The sequence below is a fragment of the Ambystoma mexicanum genome, chromosome 8, assembly GCF_040938575.1.
Source record: "Ambystoma mexicanum isolate Mex_15411 chromosome 8, UKY_AmexF1_1, whole genome shotgun sequence".
NCBI lineage: Eukaryota > Metazoa > Chordata > Amphibia > Caudata > Ambystomatidae > Ambystoma > Ambystoma mexicanum.
In genome coordinates this window covers 992,626,309-992,648,994 of record NC_090929.1, presented here as the reverse complement: position 1 = coordinate 992,648,994, position 22,686 = coordinate 992,626,309, and the positions used below count along the sequence as shown (strand labels likewise).

The window sequence follows — 22,686 nt, the reverse complement described above, 5'->3', positions numbered from 1 at the left end:
ATTCTCTTAAGTCAATCATAGCCTTCTACAGAAACAAAGTAGTACCTTGTTTAACCTGTGGGAGTGAAACATTAACCAAATTACCACCCAACATCTGGACAAAGTTAGAGGCAATTTTTTGGAGGAGAATCTTAAAGCTACCACCTTCTTTCCCAATGCCTAGAATTAGGCTGGAGATAGGAACACAATCACTAGCCTCTCTGGTGATTTGGAAGAAAATTGACCTCTTCCGCAAAATGATGAGCGAAGAAGAGATCCCAGCTATTGAAGTACTATGAACAAAGGCAAATGCCATCTGTACGAAAGCTCTGAATGGATGCAAGGCGGAAATAACAGTTATATTAAAAAATGAAGATATAGCATTAGAAATGCTATTAAATCGCCCACAACAGGCAAAAAGAAAATGCATGCAAAATGACTGGATCAAAACACTGAATGAAAAAGTAAGGATTGACAACAGAGCAATAAACCAATTACCTAACTATCTGCTGCTTTTTCTGGGTAATTCAATCAGGAATACATACCTGAAACTATGGTTGAATATACTACCAACAAGATACAGATTGGCTAAAATAAAACAAGTACCGATCTCGCAACAACACTGCAGATTTTGTAAAAATACTGAATGTATGGAAACCATTAATCATATAATCATGGAGCGCCCGGAGCTAAAGGCAGAAAGAAGTCTTTGTAAAGATTATTTCAAAATTCCGGACACACAGTTAGATGCACAAGCAAGATGGGCACAAATCCTGTTAGGACATGACAAAAACCTGATACTAATAATTATACATTTTTGGAACAAGATTATGGAAAAGTCCCATACTGTATGACAGATTATCCATACGAGTTGATAAAAAGGATTTCTGGTGATTATGAATATGTAAAAATTAAAGTGTGAATTTGTATAAAATGAAAAGTTTAATTGTAAACTAAAACATTTTAAATAAAATAATTACAAAAAAGAATTATGCATTTTTGATACCTTTTGAGAACTTTTTGATAGTTTTTACTTCGATCCTCCATCGTCGACGGTTGCGGTTGACTACCGGCAGCAGGGACCCGTTGTGGGCAAAGATCAAGCTCCATCATCAGATCTTCACTCCAATTTTTCGGAAGACCCAGGCTTGGGCCTACTTCGCACCTCAACCATGTCCAATGCAGGCAAGAGAAGCATCTTCAAGGACTGCGAGGAGTGCGGCCTGAAGAATGTCTTCGTAGAAGATCAGCACCTCAAATGCTTGTACTGTCTGGACCCAGACCACAATGAGGACAGATGCAAGATCTGCAGTGGATTCCTGGCGAAGATGAAGCTGGATCGTTATCGCAGGTTAGTGGCATGGCTCAAGGATGGGAAAACCTCTGACTCGGCCTCCGGGTGCACTCATGCCTCATGCAGGATCGGCGCTCATTCCAGGGGGGTCCGATAGGAGGCTAAGCACCACACTGCTGATCCTGCTAGGGTCGCCCTGGCAGCGGGACCCAGTTCGGGAAGGACCCGTCACCCGTCCCAATCTCCGTCCATGGTTGAGTCTACCGGTTGGTGGGGTGAGGAAGTCCCTGATCCTTTCAAAGCACAGATCCTCTTCCAAGGACAAGACTACGAAGGAGGGGCCTGAGGGAGGCCGATTGAAAACCCTGTTGATGACACCTTTGTCCTCCAAGCCCCTGACTAACTCATCTGTGTCCACCTCATCGATGGTCCTGTCGACTACCATTACCATTGTTGCTTCAACGAGGAGGGACCCTGCGACCATGGTTTCTACGGTCATGACGACTAATCCGAGAGTGGCTCCGCCTCCACGGCCTCAGGCTGCTGCAGCGGTCCCAACCATGACTATCATGAATGTGCCTATCAGGGTGCAGGTGCACATCGTGGCCTCCTTCCGGACGGATTCGGGTAGGTTTGAGGGAGCTGCTGCCTCTAAAGGACTTTCACCCAGGCCAGTGAAGATGTAGCCGGGTGTGCTGGTGGGGGCTCCGTGGACACCCCGTCACATTTTTACGAGCTCTGATGATGAGCACTTTCCCGAGGACTACTACTCGGATCACAAAGGGGGCATCGGCCCCATGTCCCTGTAACGCTCACCTGGTATCCACGGGGACGTCACTCGGCCTGTTCTGACCTCCTGCGACCTCAAACCCTTCCCTGGAGTCTACTCGACTGGAGACTGGGCCTAAAACACAGGATTGGTAGAGTTTAACTCCCTATTGTCTGTGTGCTTGAAACCCTTCTTCCCCGGGGTCCAACCCTTCCCTTTGATCCACAGCTCACCTTGTTTTCTTGGAAAGTGTGCTCTCCGTCCTGCTTTCAGCGCAGGGGCGCGTTGATTGATGTAGGCTCATTGCTGCCTAGTTACTTCACTGGCAAGAGTCCGACAGGTAAGTATAATGAGTCTTTTGAACAGTTCTCTAACTTTGTTGCTTTCCTTCCTTGGATGATGGCCGGCGTCCGGGGTTGGCGACGTGCTACTGAGATGAGTAGCGCTTAAGGTGAGTGAGAGCGCGATACGACCCTTTCGTATTTGTATTGAACTGAGCTATTTTTCTGTGTCTTTTAGGTGCCGCAACGTTTTCAGCGTGGAGGCCGGTTATGAAGAAGAAATGCAGTGAGTAAGCACGGTATGCAGCACCTCTAGATGTTTCCACGCTAACCTGGAGTGTCTTTTCCCTCTTGCAGATGGATGAGAAGTTCCGGAGAAAGAGTTCCCCCAGAGCGGCTGGGATTCAGGTAAGCGTTTGAAGCTCGTACAGTCTTTAAAAATGAGCGAAGCTTTGCTGAATGCTTACTAATGCCTTTTTTCTGTTCTTTTCCCTTTTCCTTAGGAAGCGGTGTGCCGCAATGGGAATGACACCGCCGAAGATGCCCGCAGAACAGAAGAAGCGATGAATGATGGGCAGAAGCGCCGCAAGGTAAGGCTGTTCCTAACGGTGTTCTTGTTCTTGCAGGAGCTGAGCGCAGAAGAAAGATGCAGGCTTACTGGAGACCGATCCGAACACGGTGAGTGTCAAGCTGCAGGTGCAGAAAACACAAAGCATGTTTCTCAGCCTGGGCGTGGCTTAAATAGCCTCTGGATATCCCAGGTGTCTCTGGGCTGAACCACACCCAAAAGACTCAACTGCACATGCAGTTCTGGGAACCAAAATATGTGGGGACATCCATCTTGTCCCCATCAATGCACTACAAGTCCAATCCCCAATGATATCCTATGAGAGTGAGTGAGTCTGGTGCCACAAGCGCCAAGTCTGACTCCAAGTGGGTCTTTGGAGGGATGGAGAGGCCCTTGAGGGCCATGTAGGTGATCAGGGCCTGGCTCCAGCCTGACATCTTGGAGGGTTGGGGACATGAGGGGCAGGAATCATGACAGTCCCAAGATGGCTCGCCTGGGGAGTCGGATCAACCATTTGCCTCTCCAGGGCATTTCAATCCGGATCTGTTGCCAGCTTTTCCGCTGGAACCCCAGCCAATACCCAGGGACATGTTACTGGACATTCTTATGACCATCCACACCTTGGTGTCAGAAATACAGCAGAGGCTGCTGGCTGCCCCTGTGCCTGGTCCAGTCCACAGTCCTCCTAAACCGAGCCCTAAAAGGCCGAAGCGGCAGCCTGACACTTCGGGGGCTGAAGCATCAGCCGATGCCACTGCGGTCAAAGCTACCCCAGAGCCCTTTGACTGCAGTGGTGGAGGAACCGCCATGCACCAACACTGGCACTGATACGGACACTACGTTTACTCATACCGAAGAGTATGACTATGTCACGGCCGTCAGGGAGCCGATGGGTGCCGACGAGCCCGCCCGGGCTTCGCCACCAGACGAGGATGGCTTTTTTTGTGCCCTGTTTTCAGGGGCGTCTGCTCTCTTCAGTTTGGTGCCGGAGGAGAAGTGGAAAGAGGGGTTTCTCTTTCAACAACGAGATTCCTAATAAAAGACCGTCATGTCAATCCCTTTGCTAGACGAAGTCTGGGAGGAAGGTTTGGTCCTGATGAAGACGCCTAGTACAGCACACCCTCCAAGAAAGACAGGCTGGAAAAGAAATACTGGGTCCTGGAATAGGCTGCCAGGTGCTTGAGATCAGACTTCTCCGGACTCTGTGGGGTGTGCCGCCACCAGGAATCGCTGGTCAAATCCATTGTTCTCTTCCATGGTGCCTCCAGATCAGGAGGGTAAGATGCTTGATGTGGTGAACAAGTGCATCATTTATACCGCCGCTTCTACGATCAGGTCGCCAATGCCCTGGCCATCCTTTCTCGCTTTGACAGGGGCCTCTGGTATAAGCTTGTGCCTACTTTGGACTTCTTACAAGAAGACTGAAGCCCTGGCCCTTTCCCAAGAAGACAAGGTGGCTCCGACTATGCCATTACGGTGGCGCTGGAAATTGCAGACTTGGGGTTCTGCCAGATGGGCAATGGAGTGGCCCTCTGACGTCAGGGTTTGCTGAAGGCCATACATTTCAGGGCAGACGTCCAGTCCAAGGCAGTGGACATAAGCTTCGATGGGGACAATTTGCTTGGCAAAGCGGTGGACCAGACGGTCCAAGCAATTGACAGATACAGAGATGGCATTCTCTCTGGGGACATTGTAGCAGAGGAGGATGTCGTCCATTAGGTCTTCAAGTACAGCAGGTCCTCCAAGGGGTATACTACTGCCTATCTCCAGCCCTCCACAACCCAGGAAGTATACAGAGGCCACTCGCAGGCCTACGGTAGTGGAGGCCAGCGTTGTCGTAGCCCCCACGCCAGGACACAGACCCAGGCAGGCCTGAACCGGCCGTGGACTCGGGCCCGCACTTTTGCACTCCACTGGGAGGCCGGCTAGCTAAATTTGTCGAACAGTGAAAGAGCATCACCACGGGCAAATGGATGCTGGACGTTCTTCATCAAGGGTACACCTTGGAATTCCAGACAGGTGCCCGTGCATTCCTCCTATGGCGCGTCATGAACTTCATATGGCTCAACTGCAGCAGGAGGCTCAAGCCACGCTAAGAAAAGGGGCGATACAGCCTGTCCCTCAGCGCATCCGGGCCTCCGGAGTGTACTCCAGATATTTTCTGGCATGGAAAAATGCAGGTGGGTGGCAACCGATCCTAGACTTTAGATGCCTAAGTAAGTACTTGAGGTCCCATAAATTCAGGCTGGTCACGTTGCAGCACGTGCTCGACCAGCTGGAGGAAGGGGATTTCCTGGCAACGTTGGATCTGGAGGACCGCTACTTCCACATCCCCATTCACCCAAGACATCGGAAGGTCCTGCAGTTTATGATCCATTGAGGGCACTATCAGTTCAAGGCGCTGCTCTTCGGCCTGAAATTGGTGCCAAGTGTGTTCACGAAGTGCTTAGCCCCAGTGGCAGCTCATCTACCCCTCAAGGGCATGCATGACTACCCTTATCTGGATGATTGGCTCAACTGCTCCTACGCACTGGCAAGCCAGCACACAGCTGACACCATACCTCTTCTGACGGAGCCCGGATTCTCCATTAATTATGCAAAGTAATGTGTGGAGCCATTGTAGAACGTTCAGTTACTGGGTGCCCATCTCAACAAGTCACGGAGGAGAGGATGGTGGGCATGCTAAGGAAGGTGCAGCGCCTATCGTCGGCGCAATACGCAACAGTACCAGCCATCAAGACGCTGTTGGGCATGATGTCCTCCTGCATCCACTTTGTCCCCTTTTGTAGGATCAGTGGCTGCAGGTCACCCTCACCCAGGAGTTCTGGCAGGCTCTACAATGGTGGGGAGTACGCACGCAAGGAGCTCCCTTTCAAACCCCAACCGTACCAGGCCACGGTCACCACGAATGCCTCCCTGTAGGGGTGGGACCCCAGACAATTACATGTCAGAGGCCTCTGGCTCGCAGAGGAAAAAAGACCTCCACGTCCAGCAGATCCTGGCAGTCCTCTGTGCCCTCAAATCATTCCAACTTCAGCTGTGGCAGAAGGTGATGCAGATCTTCACGGACAACACCACCACCGTGCTCTCAGGAAGCCAAGACCCTGTGTCACTAGGCCATCCTTTAGGACATATTTTTCATTCCCTTTCACCTGGCAGTCACCAAGAACACCATTGTGGACTCCCTCAGCAGGGAGCTGCTGTCCTGCCACGAGTGGGAACTTGAGCTCAACTATCCCTGCTCTTCCACAAGTGGGGTCAGCCCCAGATCAACCTCTTTGTGACGGCGGCCAACTTCAAGAGCCAGAGATTCGCCAGCAGGTTTTCTCAACCAGGAGCTCTCCCTGTACACCTTCCATCCAATTCCGCTGCTGCTACGTGTGATCAACACACTTAGACAATGCCATTACAGAGTGATCCTCATTGCTCCAGCATAGCCTCAGCAGATCTGGTACCCAGACCTACTCCGTCTGTCAGTGGCTCTGTCCATCCTTCTGCCTCCACTTCCAGACCTTCTCTCCAGGGAAAGCAAAACAATACTGCACCATGACCCAGAGTCGCTGAGCCTTATGGCCTGGCTCCTGCAGCTCTCGAGTTTGGGCACTACACCCTGCCACTGGACTGTAAGAAGATCCTAGCCAAGGTCACAGCTTCCTCTACGTTGTCTTGTTACGGCCACAAGTGGAAACGCTTCTAGGTGTGGTGCAGGACTCGGAATATTGCGCCGCTGCGAATCACAGCTCTGCAACTCCTTCAGTACCTGCTTTTGCTGGCCAGGGCTGACTTCCTCACGCCTTTATCAAGGTGCATATAGCTGCCATTTTCCGGTACACCAGGGAGCCAGGTAAACCCTCCTATGGTCGCACAGGCTCGTCAACGAGTTCCTCAAACGCCTCTACAGGACTTTTCCACCAGTGAAGGCTCTTGCTCCAGCGTGGGAGCTCAATGTCGTTTTGACTAAGCTCATGGGTGTCATGTACCGGAAATTGCCCATCCGTGGGAGCTGCTGCACCCCACAGCCCCCCACTGGCTGTTTTTCGCTTCACTGATTGTATGCACACTGAGGTTCAGTATAGCCAAAAAGGGAAAGGGTAAACGGGTAAAATAACAAACACAGGAGCTCTTATTACTTCTTGATTCTGCAGCCTGTACAAGAATTAAATGTTCGTTTTTTCATTTTACATTTAGTTAACTATATCAAATACATTTTTCCCCCCTATTACCTGTGTGTGACCTCTGCCCCAAGCCCGGAGATAAGTAACTAATCTTGAAACTGCCAAGAATTTAATGTTTGTGCTTGCTTAGTAGTTGCTATCTTGAACTACCCTTAAGGGTTAATTTCTAAACAGCTTAAACTTGGAGTGCCTTATCCTCAAGTGTGATGAAATGCTGGCTCAATTATTCTGTGAGTCCTTCAAGCATCAAAATTGGGACAACACTTCAATCCAAAGGATATTTAAAATATGTTTAAACTATGTACATTCCTTGTGCTGAATTCTATGAGGTTTTTTCTCCTAATAACATTTTTACTTTTGCATGTACTTCATTGTGTTGCTCCTTTTAGTTTAATGTTTAGTTCCCTGCCTACTCGTGAGCACCTTTAAAAACTACAATTCCCAGCATCCTTTCAAATTGGCCGACACCACTCGGAAAGATTAGTCTTTCTTTGACTGAAGTCCTCATAACATGAATCCAGAAACAAATTCCTCAAACAATGTACTCCAGACCAAAATGAAGTAAGCATCTTCAGAAATAAACTTCAGTCTTTTCTAGTGCAGCGCCGTATATAAATGTGGCTGCATAGTAGCCTGAAACATAATGTTTTAACCGGCCACTACGCGGGTGAATGAAATGCTTGCTGCCGTAAATAAATTTAACTCAGCGCGACATTCAAACAAATTGAGACTCCCACTTTAGCTTAAAAGCAAGTCTGGCTTAGAAAGACACTAGACCTCATAGAACACACGAAGGGCAACCCAGGGGAACAGGCCTTATTAAGTCTGGATGCTGAAAAAGCCTTCGACAGGGTGGAATGGGGCTTTCTCTTCACAGTGCTACGTAAAGTGGGGGCGAGGGAAATAATCCGTCAAGCTATAGGGGCAATAAACTCTGGGCCGACAGCACGGATGGTAGTGAATGGAGCCAAATCTAGGGAGTTTAAGCTTGGCAGGGTCACTAGGCAGGAGTGCCCCCCATCGCCCCTACTATTCGCTTTACTGACCGCTTTACCTCTCACTCCTCATCCCGCCCACTAAGATCAGCCTACGCTCTCACACTATCCACACCTAGATTCAAACTGCAAAAATCAGGCAGATCCAGTTTCCCAGTCCTTGCGGCTAAACTCTGGAACACACTTTCTAATGCACTCAGAGCCGAACCCTCCTACCACTCATTCAAGAGTAAGGCCAAAACCTGGCTCTTTGCCCAGGACCATGGACCTACACGAGCTTAATTCTTAACACCACTTTCCACTGCACCTTGATTACCCCACCTGTATGTAACCCTTTTTGAGATTGTATCCTCTGTAACTTCCTCCATGTATTCTGCCTACTGTAACCTATGTACATTTGCTACCTCATGTTAACATTAGTCACCTTTCATTTCCTGTATTATCTGCTACTGTAACCATGTATACTCTTAAGATATGCGCCCAGATGCCCCTGGGCCAGGTGTGCAATACAAGTAAATAAAATACAAATACAAAATTTGCCTTGGGGACGGAGCCGTTCGGGGAGAAGATACGAAATGACGACCGGATAAAGGGGATACAAGTGGGGACACAGACACACAAGCTCAGCATGAATGCTGACGACATACTTTAATATCTCTCGGATATGAGGGAATCAATACAGAAGGTGCTCAGTGCCCTGGAGGAGTACAGAGAGGTGTCTGACTTCAAGGTCAATGTTACTATGTCCTCTCTCCTCCCACTCCATGGGGACACAGGGGTCCTACCCGATGGGCACAGCGACCTGGGAATTCCAGTTGAAAGGAGCGATATAAGGTACTTTGGGGTAAGGATACCAAGGGACCTCAATAAACTATACGACTGTAACTTCCCCCCCCTCTGCTACACAGAGTTTTCGGGGACCCGGAAGCCTGGTCGAAACTAACGATCTTCTGGCTGGAAAGAGTTAACGCGATCAAAATGATGCTCCTCCCTAAAGTGTTGTACCTCTACCAGGCACTCCCGATAGAGCTCCCGGAATCACATTTTGCGGAGGTCAAAAAAAGAATACTAAGATTTTTATGGCAGGGAAGAAAGCAAAGGGTGGCATACAAGAGATTAGTGCAGCCCAAGGAAAAAGTGGGTCTGGGGCTACTTGAGATGTGCACTTATTATAGAGAGGCCCAATTTAGAGCCCTGATACCTCACTTGCGATTAGAGAGAGACAAGCAATGGGTGGGACTAGAGAACTACCCATTTAGCCCTTTAGCTATAGGGGAATGGCTATGGGCACCAGTGGTCACAGCCCCAAGTAGGGTACATACCCATAGGATCCTGGGCCCCCTATGGAGGTTGTGGAGAGTCAGGAGGGAAATGGCTGGGGTCACTACTTGGCCTTCCCCGTAAGCCATATATTTGCCCTTCTGATCACGGAACGTATACCGACCCCGAGAGGTTTCGGGAATGGTTCGAGACGGGATTGGATAGAGTAGGACAGGTTTTAAAGAAAGACAGTTTCATAGAGCTAGTCGATCTTGAAGAATCCCTGGGAATAGGAAATCTGTCTGTCTGTCTTCAAATTCTTACAGTTAAAATGGGTGCTTATGTCAGACGACTGGAAGATGGAACTGCAGAGAAACCTCACACGTACGGAGAAACTTCTGGACTCTGAGAAGGGGAGCAGGGGTGTCATATCCAGATTGTACCAGGCATTGCTAGAGGCGAGAAGGGGTGATATTAGTGGGATTAAAAGGAGGTAGGACCGAGATTTGGGACTGGAAATGGGGCCGCAGCAATGGGAAAAACTGCATCAATGCACACCGCACATTAGTGGCATGTCAATATAAGCAGCATGGTTTGAAGCTGTTATACAGGTGGCAGTGGGACCCTGCGAGGCTAGCCAAAATTTTCCTAGGGGCAGATCCCCACTGCTGGAGGAAATGTGACAAATAGCCGATTACTGGCACATGTAGTGGGGATGTGAGAAGGTGCAACAGTACTGGAAGGAGGGCCTGGTTTGGATCAAAGAGCTACAGGGGATTGACAGGGAAGCAGAACCCACGCTGTAACTGTTTGGCATGGAAACAATAGTAGGAGAATGGGTGAAACTCCTGCACATGCCCCACTACCTCGTCCTGGCAGCCAGAGCGTGCCCGGCAGAGGGTTGGAAGAGAAAGAATGGGCTCATAAAACACTGGACCTATACAGAATGTAAGACCTAACTAGATGCTTGCATGACAAAACCTCAACATGGGCCATAGAGTGTGCTGCATTCTTGACCAAGTATGACCCAGAGAGACTGCAATGGGAAAAGGATACAGGGGAGGAGGGGGACAGGCAGGATGTGACATAAGTATAACACCCCTCAAGCCCGCGGAGAGAGCGAAACCGCAGTGGGGAAACCACACCAGCGATGGAGTGTGGGAGAATGGTGTACAGAGGTGTGCCCCGGGATGGACCCATGAAAAAGATCAGAGGCTCATCCGGTGCATCCGGTGAAACATGGAAGCTAGACCCGAAGTGAACATTTGTGTGGTAGCTCTGGAACCGCAAAAGACTGGTGGGGGGAAGAGGGGAAGGGAAGTTTGCGTTTATTGTTGGGGGGAGGGTGAACATTTTCAAAAACGAGCATTGTGCTCTGGTGTATCTATGTGCTCGATACTGTCTTAATATGTTGTAACTACGCTACTTCAGCAATAAACTAAATTTGAAAAAAAAGCAAGTCTGGCCAGAACACTGCAACGTAAATGAAAACCGCTGCGATCACCTCACGCTCCGGTAATGAACCGCTTTTCATAAATAACCAAACTGAAAAGCAGCGTAGTATAACATTTAAACCAGACCAATTAGCTTTAAACAGAAAGTTTCTTCACACAATAAGCATTTATGAACTGCTGGAGCAATATGGTTATAATAGTTCATTTTCAGAAGCTAGTTCTTATTTTTTCCTGAACCCTAATATTTTAAATAGTTCTGTATTACGCTGCCCTCCCACCAGTAAGTTGATTCCTGAAGCAGCTTATTCGAGTAGATTTTTTCCAACGCTGCTTTCCTCTTGAAATTTACAATTAAAGGTAATTCTTCAACAGGAGTTTTTAAACAGAGGTCCTATCTCCTCCAATGAAACTGATGAAAGGCAGTTTAGAATAGCGAGTTCTTCCAACCTGCTCCCATTTCAGAACTAATCTTGAGAAAATCCCCCATCGTGGCTTGGGCTAGCTCCCAATACTCCATCTTGTGAAGAGTAAACAGCAGATCTCTGCAGCAAGTTATTAAGGAAACAAGGATTTTCATAGGGGACACATTTAACCCTGCAACATTGTCTGAAAACCCTTCCACACAACCTAGAATAGCCACCAGCCTTTCCTTGCCCCTGACAATGGGGGCCCAGTTTGAGCTAATGCATGAAGCCCCTTTGAAGGTTCTCTCATGGAAGATGGCTTTCTTAGTGGCCATCACCTCAGCCAAGCGAGTCGGGGAGATCCAGGCCCTCTCTTGCAAGCAGTCTTATTGGCTCTTCCACACTACAGGACTGGTGCAGCACATCCCACCCGACCTTTATGCCAAATGTTCCTTCAGAATTCCATCTCAATAAACCTTTAGTCCTGTCAGTCTTCTTCCTGAAGCCTCCTATGCCGGCAGAAAGGATGTTGCATTCGCTGGACGTTGCTTGTGCCTTGAAGTTTTATGTGGCACACACAAATGACTTTCGGAAGACATCTCAACTGTTTGTGAACTTTGGACCTGTGAATCATGGGAAGGCCCTTTCTAAGGCTTCCATATCCAGGTGGCTCTCCGGCTGCATCATGCACTGTCATCGTCTGGTCGACAGACCACTTCCAGGCAGGCCGAGAGCCCATTCCACCAGAGCGTTTCTCTTTGGTGTTCCCCTGCTCAACATCAGCAGGGCTGCTACGTGGAGTTCCACCCACACTTTCACGAGGATCACCTGCGTCGGCATGGATTCCAGGGAGGAGGTCTGGGTCTGCCAAGCGGTGCTACACAACCGGTTTGTCTGAGGTGAGTCTGTTCCAGGGGTAAGTGTGTTGCTTCTGTTGAGCCTTGCCAACTGCCATGGTTGTGTATATGTACTGATGTTTAATCATATTTATGAGAATGTGAATCATGCCAGCCCCATGCTGGAGAAGGAACAAGTTACTTACCTGTAACTCCGGTTCTCCAGCATGGGTATGCCATGGATTCACATGCAAACCCTCCTTCCTTCCCCTCTGTGGCTTTTCTTGGTTAACACTATCACTATACATGCTATACCAAATCTGAAGATGGCCACTTGGGGTAGAGTTTAGGGAGACTGTCATTGGATGGGGGCAGTATGACAAAAGGACAGTGATTGGTTATAGAGGAGAAATGCACTTTTCAGGCCAAAGTGAAACTGCTTTTCTTTTTTTACTGAGGATTCCCAGACTCACGGGGGAAATATTCATGAGCATGTGAATCCATGCCGGACCCATGCTGGCAAACAGGAGTTGCAGGTAAGTAACTTGTTCTTATTCCATATTGGCACGCAGACCACGGCTGTTGGACTTTCAGATGTATGCGCCAAATTGTCATTGCTTGGTAATTTCGATGATTGAGATGGTCTCTAGGCTTGGACTGTTAGATTGTTTTTCCATGTATAGAGACCAGACGAAGGGACTGACAAGGGCAGTCAGCAGTACCAGCACGCTGTGCTGGTGTTCGAGTACTTTTTCTGGTTCTACTGTTGGAGGCGTGTGCTCAGAGGCGTGTCCCGAGCCCTCCACTCTACAAACACCCAGCCCTCCGTGAAGCGGACCGCGAAGGGACTGACAAGGGCAGTCAGCAGTACCAGCACGCTGTGCTGGTGTTCGAGTACTTTTTCTGGTTCTACTGTTGGAGGCGTGTGCTCAGAGGCGTGTCCCGAGCCCTCCACTCTACAAACACCCAGCCCTCCGCGAAGCGGACCGCGAAGGGACTGACAAGGGCAGTCAGCAGTCCGCGGGCCCGCGTGACTGCTTGACGAGCTTGCGACGAACGCACCTTGCTTGCATATTGATCCATCGCCCTTCAGGCCCGGCGGATGGCAGCTATAGAGGAGCACGCAAAGCGGAAACTTGGGGTGGAGGCCCAGGAGGCCCAGGACAAGCACGTATTAAGAAACGGCAAACCTCGTCCGCCACTGTGCAACAACAAGGATTGTGTAACCTCGCCAGAAAGTGTGGAGCAACTGGCAACCCTGAGATTGCAGCGGATTTCCCGAATAAAACACGCGGGAAAAGAAGTTCAGGTAAATACTATCCGGCCTGCTGAGATGAACGAAGTAAGTGACTTTAGGTTCCCTCCGACTGAATCTCAGGGCGTGGAAGGTTTGCCGGCTAAAACAGTGCCGATTGCGGGACGAGTCTTAGAAAACCCGCAAGCTGTTACAGCCACATCGATGTGTCCTGTGTCCCCCCCTACACCTACAGTCACATCATCCACCCTTATAGCTCAGGGCCGAGAAATCGGGTGTGGAAGAATAATAAACCCGGTAATAGCCCCATTGTGCGCTGAAGGAGCGGAAGGAGACTGCCTCGAGCAACCTAAGTCGCCCGCACGGGAGACGATGGGGATGGGGTCCTGGCATTTGCCCCAATCTTTGGACTCCCTTGCGGAGAAAGTACTAAGTCGAGGGGGCACCAATGAGCCACTTTCCTCCGCACCCCAGGAGAAGCGGATAGTGGTCATGATACACAACACAGAGGGAGAGGAGGAGTTAAGAACACCCCCGGACTCAGCTGTTCTACTATCAGTTCCCCAAGTCTTGGGCGAACTTGTGGGTAAGGTGGGAGAGGTAGAAAAAGAGGGGTGGGAGACAGCGGGATCCGTTTTAGAAGATGGGGGCGATCAAATCTGCGCTTCCCCTCCGCGGCTGGTAACTCCAGCGTTGAACACCGGCGTAAAGGATCCCCCCCCACTCTTATCCAACATCGTCCCACCACTCGGAACAGATGTGGCGGATATAGTAACAAATACCGACCAGATAATAGGCAACTCGCGAAAAGGGCGGGAGGCAGCCACAAGATGTCCTCTCGCAGAGCGGTAAGGGCTAAACCCCCATATAAAAGAGGGCAGGTGGGGGGGAAAAAACACCCTTCTTTTCAAGGTATAAAATCGAAACCAACTCTGAAAGAGTTTTTTGGGAAAAAAACACGAATGGAGGAAGCAGTACGTCAAGATATTTCAGATGCAGAACTGCTGGCCATAGTGGAAGACAGAGCAATGCATTTCTTACATTTGAACCCTCCCCCTAAGATGACTCTCCAGCCAGAGAAAGTGGCAAATAACTCACTATATCAGCCGACTCAAGGGAACCGGACCCTGAACCCAATTAGCATGGGTGCAGAAGCAGTAACCGGGAAGAGCAGCATAGTACCCGGTTCTGGTCTTGCACCCAGCGATTGGTTGAACAAAGAGCTGGTCATAACTCAGCTAAATGCCAAGACAATACCAGTGGGAAGCGGCACCCCTGGAAGCGTGACCCTGTCTACTGACAACTTATTTGATACGAGGAAGAAAGTAGTGGGCTTGGGCACGCTGGAAACCCCAACAGGGGAGATACATCTGCCCCCAGCTTCGGATAAGGGCCCTCCTGCATTGCCCAAAGCTCCTGCTTCACGAATCTCTCAACCTATAGCGATTAGTCCAGAATCACAAACTGAAGGGGATGTCCCCTCAAACGATACAAGCTCGAGATATTCCAAAGATCTGGGCCCTCTGCTGGCTTCTAGATGTCAAGGTGAAAATGCTCCTAGTCAAGTGCTAGAAATGTCCTTGAAAAAAGAGGATCTCATGTCTATGCTGTCCTCGGTTACCATTGCATTGGCCCCGTTTGGGAAATTATATGAAGCTATCAGCGACACTTTAAAAGATCAAACTACTCTGATTGCACATATGCATACTAAACTGACCTTTCTAGAGGGCTTCATCACTGCACACCAACATCATAAAGGCGATGACAAGGAAGTCTCTAGTGCTGAGAATCGATCAGGGCCCGCAGAAAGGTCAGTCATTCCCAATCTAAGTTTGGCAAACTGGCAAACAAACACCCAAGGGACACAAACTATAGATCGACCTGGGACGAATGAACCCCTTGTGACGACCCAAGGTTGTGGGGGGGAAGGGGACATTGAGGGGGGGCATGGCTTATAGAGAGACCCCCCTCCCCGGTGAAAACTGTTGACCAACCGGAATATAACACAAAGGACGGCCAGTCTCTGAGTAGATCTGCCAGTAAATCAGGAAAGAAAAATGGATCAGTGGCATTCACCCTCCCAGAAAACGCAGTAATTCAACCATTTGTGAAACCAATAGATTTCTCCACAATGAAAATTCCATCTACCTTTGAAATTTTCCAACATAAAGGCCAAAACAATCCAGTCGTTAAGGGGAAGAAAGTTCTGAAAAATAAGTCCCAGCGAGAGCCTACACACAAGGCTAAACCTGAGAATAAGGACTTGAGGAATGAAGGAAAAACCACTCCACCAACACAAAATCGTCAAGTCTTCAAACTAAAACCCGCGGAAAAGACGCGGTTGACCTCTCGGAGCTTAGAAAGATCGCGAGAAGGCTCCAGTAGCTCAATCGATCTACTGAATATGAGCATTTACACGGTTGAGGAATCAGAATCAGAAATTCCCCAAGCGTTGGCCCAAAAAAGAAAAAAACCGGAAACTCGTGATAATGGAGAAAAGGACGAACCAAAATCAAAGGCTTTGCTTCTCGACTCTCCCTCGACTTCTCCGCGGGCTGTGGTAAAAACCACTTCGCTCCAGAGAAGAGTAAGCAAGAATCTAGGCCCAGCACTGGGTAAGAGACACCACGGGAGAAATCAAGTGGAAGCCCGCCCCCGAGATCCACATCAAAGTCACAGCTCCCCCGGGGTGAAAAACCCCTGGGTTCAACAAGAGAGCAGAAAGTACAGGAGCCCTTCATTGGATAAACCCAAACGCCATTATAGATCTAGAATCCACACTTTGTTGGGCACAGGTCGACGGGAGGGCAGATTCACTCGCCTCAACAGCCCACCACTGCTTGGACAAAGAAAAACGATGACAAGAACATTCAAACTCCAAAGAACACAAGAAAGACAGGATAGTTGGATATTAAATCGAAAGGCCCTACTCAAATTATTCCAGGAGAGTCGGTTATCCCATATTGATGTCACAAAAGACATAAATATTTTGGAACCGAACCCTAATGGAAGAACTGATAGTTCGTTCTTACATATTGGATCGAACTATATTCAAGATCAAATCTGGAATGCAAGAGACAGATTACATAATCTGGGCTTTGACGTGTCAAATGCTATGGAGGGCAAAACACCAACCTCGCCTCTACAGGAGCGGTCCCACTATCGACCCAGACACCAGGATCATGACCGAGACTTGTCACCTTACAAAACTCCCACAAGGCCTCAAATGTTTAGTAAACATGATGGAAATCGGACTCAGAGAGCCCCTAACAATTTGAACAATCGACGCGACACAGAAAGGAGAAGGAGTGGGGAGAGAAGTCCTCTCCGGGTTCCTTTCTCGACACGAAATACCACCCAAAGAATCTTTCAACGTGAGGAGCAAGCCGATGAAATATCTCAGCCAGGCAGAAATCTTTCGGGGAAAATCTACCCGGTTGGGGATGGAAGGAGAAACAATAACAAGTACCCACCTCACTCTCAAGTTGACGGGAAGTAGCCACTAGACGTCCTTTCCGGTGACTTTTCAGAGAAAGTATCGATCTCTATGGAAGTCCCGGAGACATCACTGAAATTGGGATCGTGGAACACCAGAGGCTTCAGCCATCTTACGGTCTCTTCAGATGTCAACTTGGGGAGCTTCGACGTTTTATGTTTGCAGGAAACGTGGCTAATGGAGCCACCAACGCTGGACGGTTTTCAAATGGCACACTCACCGGCCCTTAGAGAGGAGAGAGCTAGGCCTAGATCCGGCCTCATTACGGCCATAAGAGCGGGCTCTGGGCTATCACTATCCAAGACACTCGTGGCTTCAGAATTTTTTTTAGCTACGCTTTTGGAGTGGGAAAGGCCGAAAGGCCCTCCGGACCACAATCATGAATCAGAAATTCTTCTGATTAATGTATATTGGAACCCAAAGCGAGTGAACAATGACTTTTTCCTCGCACAAATTGAGAGCCTAATAGATGACTTTCTAATAACATCTACCTCCAGCGATGTGATCATCGCGGGAGATTTGAGTATGGACCTAACTCTTGATCTCAAAGAGCCCCAAGATAGAAACAGCATGTGGCACAACTTTCTAGACACAAGAGATGCACATCCTTGGGCAAAGGGCCGATAAGAAGACAGAAGATATTCCAACCTGGGAAAGAGGAAATCAAGCGGCTACAATTGACTACATCCAGGTGTCCAAGAGCCTCCTGCCGCTGTGCTCATCCCTTATAACTACAAGAACACAGCATAGCGACCATAATTTACTAACTTTCTCGTGGAAGTCACGGAGAAGAAAGGCGGAGTACGGCGCACAGGATTTGCTAGTAAACCAAAGTGGGATAAGACTGAGACTGTCGGAAGTGGCCATTTCCAAAATAACTAACCAATACAAGGAACGCAAGCTGATTAAGCAGCTAAGCCCAGCAATCAGGATTGAATATCTGCCCCTACTAACAGTCTACCACCGGGAAAAAAAAAAGGTGCTAAAACACGGAATTAAAGCCCCACTTCACACTTACAATGAACAGCTAGTTATCCGAAGAAAGGGGGTCAGAAAGCTGCAACGGGAGGCAGCAAAAACAATGTCACCGAGCAAGAAGGTTGAAGCCGCTACTGCAGTAAAAGCCTACAAAGTCTGGCTGAAGTCAACTTAAGCAAATAGGTACCAGTCAGACGTGGAAAACATGCTGAGTGCTATTAGTGGTAAAAAGGTACGCGACTTCTGGTCATTGATTAAAGGTGACTCTCAACTAGTGAACCAGGCACTACAAAATACAATCGGTGAAAAATCCTGGATATCTCACTTTGAAAACCTATATGGAGTCCGGGATAAGGTAATAGAGAACTGGACACCTAGTTCAGGAGAACTGTGGGAAATTCCAACGGACCTGAACACAATTAAAGGGAAAATAACTCAGCTCAATGGATCCAGAGCGGCAGGACCCGATGGCATAACCAATTTCGACATAAAGAACAAATTGGAATTTTGGGCCCCTTTCATCCAGGAAGTTTTCTCAAACTGTATTAGACTCTCGACTATTCCATCATCCTGGAAGAAAGCGATTTTGGTCCCTATTTTCAAAAAAGGATCTAAAGACAACCCTTCACATTATCGTCCCATTGCTTTACTAGACTCCATAGGAAAGCTCTTTGGTGCCCTAATCCTGGACAACTTTAGCAACTGGATCTCGGCGACTGGCCTGTCGGATCCCTTCCAGGCGGGTTTCGTGAAAAATGTCGGCACTTTGGCTAATGTTCTGGCAGTGAGCACACTAAAAGCCAAGGTATTCGATGGCAGCCCCAAGATCTATATGGCATTCATCGACCTGGTCCAGGCCTTTGACCGGGTAGACAGGCAACGATTATGGGATAAATTACAACTCCACGCTTGCCCCCCAAGGATACTGGAACCCATAAAGGCCTTATATATGGAAACCACAATATGTGTCCGGCTCAACAACCAAGGCCTGTTATCTACCTGGATGAAGACAGTAAGAGGGGTAAAGCAGGGATGCCCTCTAGCTCCCGCCCTGTATAACGCATATACGGCTGACTTCAAAGAGTTTGAAGCTAGAGTCCGGACGTTCCCCCCGACATTGGGAGCCAGCAAAATTTCACGATTGCTATATGCGGACGACATAATCCTCTTTGATGTAACTCCTATCGGCCTCCAGAGACAGATAAATAACCTCGATTCCTACCTCAAAGAGAACAACCTCTTGATGAATTTGGAAAAGACCAAAATCATGACTTTGGGAGGAAACGAAAGGAAGTCAGAGAAATTCACATGGGCGGTAAATAACATCAAAATCGAATTGGTAGACCGCTTTAAATACTTGGGAGTGATTATCAACAAGAACTGCAAGGAAAAATTGATGCAGGAGAACATTATGACCAAGGCGAGACTTCTCACCTCTCAATCTCGGGCAATATTGAAAAAATATGGAAAATTCACCATGGCCCCTGTGATAACCTTCTACAAGGCCAAAGTGATCCCGACACTCACGTATGGAGCAGAAGCCCTACCGAACCTGCCAACATCTTTCTGGCTAAAAGTGGAAGGTTTTTATTGGAGAAAGGTCCTTAACCTTCCTGATTCGCTACCAATGGTGATAATAAGAAGGGAACTTTCCTTACAATCTTTGACCTCTATTGTCTCTCGTAACGAAGCAATGTTATTTCGAAAGTGCCTACTCCCAAGCCCCCCACGGATCATGCAAGAAATCCAGTACGAAATCCGGTCTGGATCATGTAAAATGCTCACAAGTTGGATGGCAAAGATCGAATCAATTTTAGAGAATGATGGAAGTTCTAAAGATGAACTAATTAACAACCCCGCCAAGGTGAAATCTCGACTTCTAAATCAAGACTGGATCGACACTTTGGAAAAAGCTGCCGCCTCAAAATTGTTCAAAGATCCTCCTTCTCAGCTGTCTAAAGTGAACGAGCTCAAACCTTACTTATTAAGGGAACCGGATTCTAAACTCAGGATGAACATTTTAAGAATCCGTCTTAATATTCTTCACACAAGGGAAGTCCTATTCCGTAGAAAATTGGTCCCGGACGAAGCATGTAGATTCTGCACGAAGATAGAGATGGCTGAAACCATAAGACACCTCCTGCTCAACTGCTTAGGCGTCACGGGCCCCCGCCAGAGACACCTCGGACACTTGTTCAAAAACCTATATGTCTATGAGGAAGAGGAATGGTGGTGCCGGCTCATAAGTGGGGAAAAGACTATTTGGGTGATCGCGGTGGTAGGGTTTTTTCGAGAGATCGGCCTGCTTACCTGACCGCAGATACGGATGGGCAGGATAGCCAGCTGGGTGTCCTTACCTCGCCACTCCTGTGGGGGTCGCGGACCCTGTTCTTGATCCCGGTGTAGAATCAGAGATGGAACTACGTGTGATGGTAACATAGGTTAAAGTAAGACTCCGTGCCGTTCCGTTTGTGAAATTCGAACAGTTAATGGGAGGATTGTATCTCTATTTTTGTAAAAATTGTATTATACAATTAAATCAAATAAAAAAAAAATTAAAAAAAAGACACCAGACATTTCCCAAAGCTGGGACAGGTTGGAATTACGATCTTGCCAAAGACCATGGGCCTATTGACCAGGATTTCAGATTACAGTGGTATTCATGAGATATACACTAGTACAAAGAGCTCTTCCCATGATCAAGGATTGTCTGTTTAGGACATCTGTCCACACAGCATCCGAACAAATCTATCAGCAAACAACCATCACATGGAATCAGATGCCTTACTACTTAATTCATTACAGGCTAGCATCTCCAGTTATTCACGTTTAATATTGTTGGGACATTTATTGACATGGACTTTTCAATATTCCAAACGTGAGCTTTGTATGTTAGTAGAATTTTTTGTTAACAGTGCTATAGATGGCACCAAGGTACTGTATGATATGAGCCCTGTCATTTTCATTGGAGGAGACTGTCTTAATATGCTCTTGTTGAGCTCCTGATGAGTTGGGTAAAATAGCTCAGCTGATAGAATAACATAGGTAGCATGTGGGCTTCATGTTCTGATTACATCTAATTACTTCAGCACTTCAATCTTTGAAAGCAAATGTATTTTCTTTTTGCCGATCAATTAATGACTGTCTTTATTATACACTTTATGAGAAAGGAATAACATGACTTGGCTCAATTATCCTGCCTTAAACTTTGTTGGCAAAAACTAAAACGCCAACAAATACAAGTGAATGATGTAAAATGGGGAACAACAAATGTGTGAGATACTTTGTTGACTAAAGTATTATGGATTGTGAAAACCCCCTTATTCTCCTGCATGTCAGCAACCTATTATGTATCACAGACTTCTAAATACCACGGATTAGTACCCGGTGGGGATGTGGTCTAGTCCTCCCGGCCAATGAGGAGGCTTGAAGCGGGGGCATTACCATACGGTGATCTCGCCACTCCGAGCCTCCTCAGTTGCTGGAGGCCTCCATCTTCCCCCGCCAGGTAAGTGCTCCCCTGCGCACCGCGTTCCTCTTCCCAACCCACCCCCACACTCCTTTTACACATATTCCCCCCCACTCCAGCCCTCACCCCACTTACCATGTGCTTTCCGGTGCCGGGTACAGCTGTGTCACTGGCGCGTCCCTGCAGCTGTGCGAACGGCTGCCATGGAAAGGGAGTAGGGACTAAGTGGAGTCCCTTCTCCCAGTTACATGGTGGCCATATTTTTAAAAACAAATGTGTACGATGTGAAACTACAGCGTCCTTTCTCAACTTAAAAAAACAAAACTATTTGTATCTGGTACATGGTGCTGGATACTAATAGCAATATTACCCTAGCAGGAGGGGCATTGCCGGCCCTGGTAATGCCCTTGTTTGACAGTAAACCTGCCCGGGGCATTACTTTGCACCTCCTCCTCAGGTAACATTGCTAAATTGTATATTGTCATTGTGGTGATGATCATTGAAGAAATCATCTAAATGAGAATCAGATTGTGATATTCATTCAATCTTCCTCTTTTTGTTTGTTTAGGTACATGTAAAGTCAGAGGCCCTTGCTATCAAAATATCACAAGAAATTAATTATGCTAAGAGTCTTTATTATGAACAGCAGCTGATGTTAAGATTAAATGAAGACCAAGAGCACCTGGAACAAGACTTCTGAACTGTCAACTAACTCCACTGCCACTAAATGTATCTATTGGAAAACGGAAAGCCTATTCTGGCATTAAAAAGCCCACTTCACAAGTGGACAATGGCTACAAATCAATGAAGAAATATGGTTCTACATGAATTAAATATCTTGTAGAAACAAAAGTGCACTGTATCTTTTAAAGTATTTCATATTTTGAACCTACATAGATTTTGGGAAATATAAAAAAATATATATAACAGTAAAAAAATACATATATAATTGAAATGGTTACTGGGAAGCCCTTTATTTTACTAACATGTAAATATGTACAACAGGATTTTGGATGTAAATATAAATATTAGCGTAAATCGGGCTTAGGTGCGTCTGTAAAGATTTGTTTGCTACTATGCTGTAAAGTAATTAAAAAAGAGGTTATATTGAAAATTATATTGCACTGATTTTATGCATCTAGTTCGAGTGATTTGTACCATGTAGAATGCCAAGAGATTGATGGTTATTTTTGGTAATAAAAACTACATCCGTTCATTTTGAATTAAAAGCAAATTGTCTTACTAAGGCCATACATTACTGTTTTGTTAACAGAAGCAATGCAGATTATCCAAGTTTAGTTGTGATTATTTTTTTCAAACACCATTTCAGACTAGAATAATTTGAGATGTCTATTTTTGAAAAGGGTCTACATTGGGTTTAGAAACACGTTTGTGTCTAGAGGTGTAAAGTAGAGAAAGCCTGGTGGCCATCTTGTGGTCAAGTCAAGGAAAGTGACAACTAAAAAAGAAAAG

General features: G+C 47.4%; 1 protein-coding gene across 1 annotated transcript in view; it reads left to right on the top strand.

Moving 5' to 3' along the window:
• Positions 1 to 22,455, top strand: part of VPS13D (vacuolar protein sorting 13 homolog D) — a 3,263,180-nt gene extending 3,240,725 nt beyond the window's left edge. The window contains exon 70 of the mRNA XM_069610908.1: positions 21,782 to 22,455. Coding sequence (XP_069467009.1) covers positions 21,782 to 21,913 — 132 coding nt within the window. The 3' untranslated portion in view covers positions 21,914 to 22,455. The remainder of the gene's footprint in view (positions 1 to 21,781) is intronic.
• The last annotated feature ends 231 nt before the right edge of the window (positions 22,456 to 22,686 follow it).